This window comes from Mandrillus leucophaeus, unplaced genomic scaffold, assembly GCF_000951045.1.
Source record: "Mandrillus leucophaeus isolate KB7577 unplaced genomic scaffold, Mleu.le_1.0 Scaffold65, whole genome shotgun sequence".
Taxonomy (NCBI): domain Eukaryota; kingdom Metazoa; phylum Chordata; class Mammalia; order Primates; family Cercopithecidae; genus Mandrillus; species Mandrillus leucophaeus.
Genome location: NW_012107030.1, coordinates 372,484 through 374,335, shown reverse-complemented (window position 1 = coordinate 374,335; position 1,852 = coordinate 372,484). Strand labels below are relative to the sequence as shown.

The following is a 1,852-nucleotide window of genomic DNA, read 5'->3' as shown; positions in this document are numbered from 1 at the left end:
TTTTTGTATTTTTAGTAGAGATGGGGTTTCTAAAGACCCGTGTTAGCCAGGATGGTCTCAATCTCCTGACCTTATGATCTGCCCGCCTTGGCCTCGCGAAGTGCTGGGATTACAGGTGTGAGCCACCGCGCCCGGCCTGTGCTGTGGAACTTGATCAGCACCAGAGCCAGCATGTAACCTATCTGAAAGCAAAGCCACACCGTCTGTGATGGAGGGATCGTCCCGCTGGATTCCCTCACTTTCTGAGAAGATGGACAGTGTAGGATCATCTGTGCTAGACAAATCTGTGGTTGGTTCCCTTGATTAGACAGGCAAGGTGTGGTGGGAGAATCACCGTAAAGCCAGCTTGCATCTGCCCCCACCCCTCGTGCTGACCCTGTAGCCCCAGTACCACCTATTTGGCGTGCCTCTGAGCAATGCAAGCGATCCCGTTCACACAGAACTGCGTAACCCTCCTTATGCTGTGTCTGAAACCATGGAGGGCTTTACCCCAGACCTCCTCACCTCAGATCACATCCTTCATAGGCAGATAAAGGGAAATGAACCAGACTAGTTAGTCCTTCACTCTGTGCTGGTCACTGCCAGGAAAGTGTACATTTATCACCTCATTTACTTCTCAGAAAGAAACATGTTATCACCTACGTTCTAGAGTTAAAGACACCAAGGCTCAGAGAGGTTGTGTAACTTGTGGAAGATCACACAGCTAGAGCCGGGATGTATACTTGGATCATTTGTCTCCAAGTCATTTGTCTCACTGCTTTAGATAACTTCAGTGGGACCAAGGGGGCCTGGTGGACCCCCATCTCCCCAAAAAGCCCCATGAGCATTCTGATTGGCCAGATTTCAAACATCAGCAACTTCTTTCTTGTCTACACTTGCAGAACAAAGAAATAGAAGAACTCACCAAGATTTGTGATGAACTGATTGCCAAAATGGGGAAGAGCTAACTCTGAACCAAATGTTTTGGACTTAACTGTTGCGTGCAATATGACCGTCGGCACACTGCTGTTCCTCCAGTTCCATGGACAGGTTCTGTTTTCACTTTTTCGTATGCACTACTGTATTTCCTTTCTAAATAAAGTTGATTTGATTGTATGCAGTACTAAGGAGACTATCAGAATTTCTTGCTATTGGTTTGCATTTTCCTAGTATAATTCATAGCAAGTTGACCTCAGAGTTCCTGTATCAGGGAGATTGTCTGATTCTCTAATAAAAGACACATTGCTGACCTTGGCCTTGCCCTTTGTACACAAGTTCCCAGGGTGAGCAGCTTTTGGATTTAATATGAACATGTACAGCGTGCATAGGGACTCTTGCCTTAAGGAGTGTAAACTTGATCTGCATTTGCTGATTTGTTTTTTAAAACACAAGAAATGCATGTTTCAAAGAAAATTCTCTATTGTAAATAAATTTTTTTCTTTGGATCTTGGCAATAAATATGTCTCGAATTTATTTTCTGGGATGGGTTGAGTCTTTTCTCACCTTTGTCAAATATCAGATTTGGCTTCGTGTTCTTCTCTGTCTGGGCTCATTTCTTTGTCCATAGACTCAAATAACATTTCCTTTCTTATCGTGGCTGCATTTGTAGGATGAAGCTAATGAGAAATACTGACTTGCTACTGAAATAACTAAGTGAATGCATTGGACTAGCTGAGATTTGGTTTTTACAAAACCTCTTTGACTTGAGGAAGCAAATCTATTTCCTTTTATTGAGTCAAGGAACTAATAGACTGCCACTCTTCTGTTCAATCCTTTGGTGTGTGAAGGTCAATCCTGAAACCCCCATTCCCATCTAAAGAAAGGATTGGGAAAAGGGTGAGCAATTGCCAATGGGCAGCAGGTAATTAGGCCA

The 1,852-nt window shown here is 43.7% G+C and overlaps 1 protein-coding gene across 4 annotated transcripts in view; it reads left to right on the top strand.

The window, feature by feature from the left end:
• Window positions 1–1,433, top strand: part of TACC2 (transforming, acidic coiled-coil containing protein 2) — a 182,906-nt gene extending 181,473 nt beyond the window's left edge. For all 4 annotated transcript variants that reach the window (XM_012001062.1, XM_012001065.1, XM_012001063.1 and 1 more), the window contains one exon: window positions 882–1,433. In XM_012001062.1, coding sequence (XP_011856452.1) covers window positions 882–947 — 66 coding nt within the window. In that variant the 3' untranslated portion in view covers window positions 948–1,433. The remainder of the gene's footprint in view (window positions 1–881) is intronic.
• The last annotated feature ends 419 nt before the right edge of the window (window positions 1,434–1,852 follow it).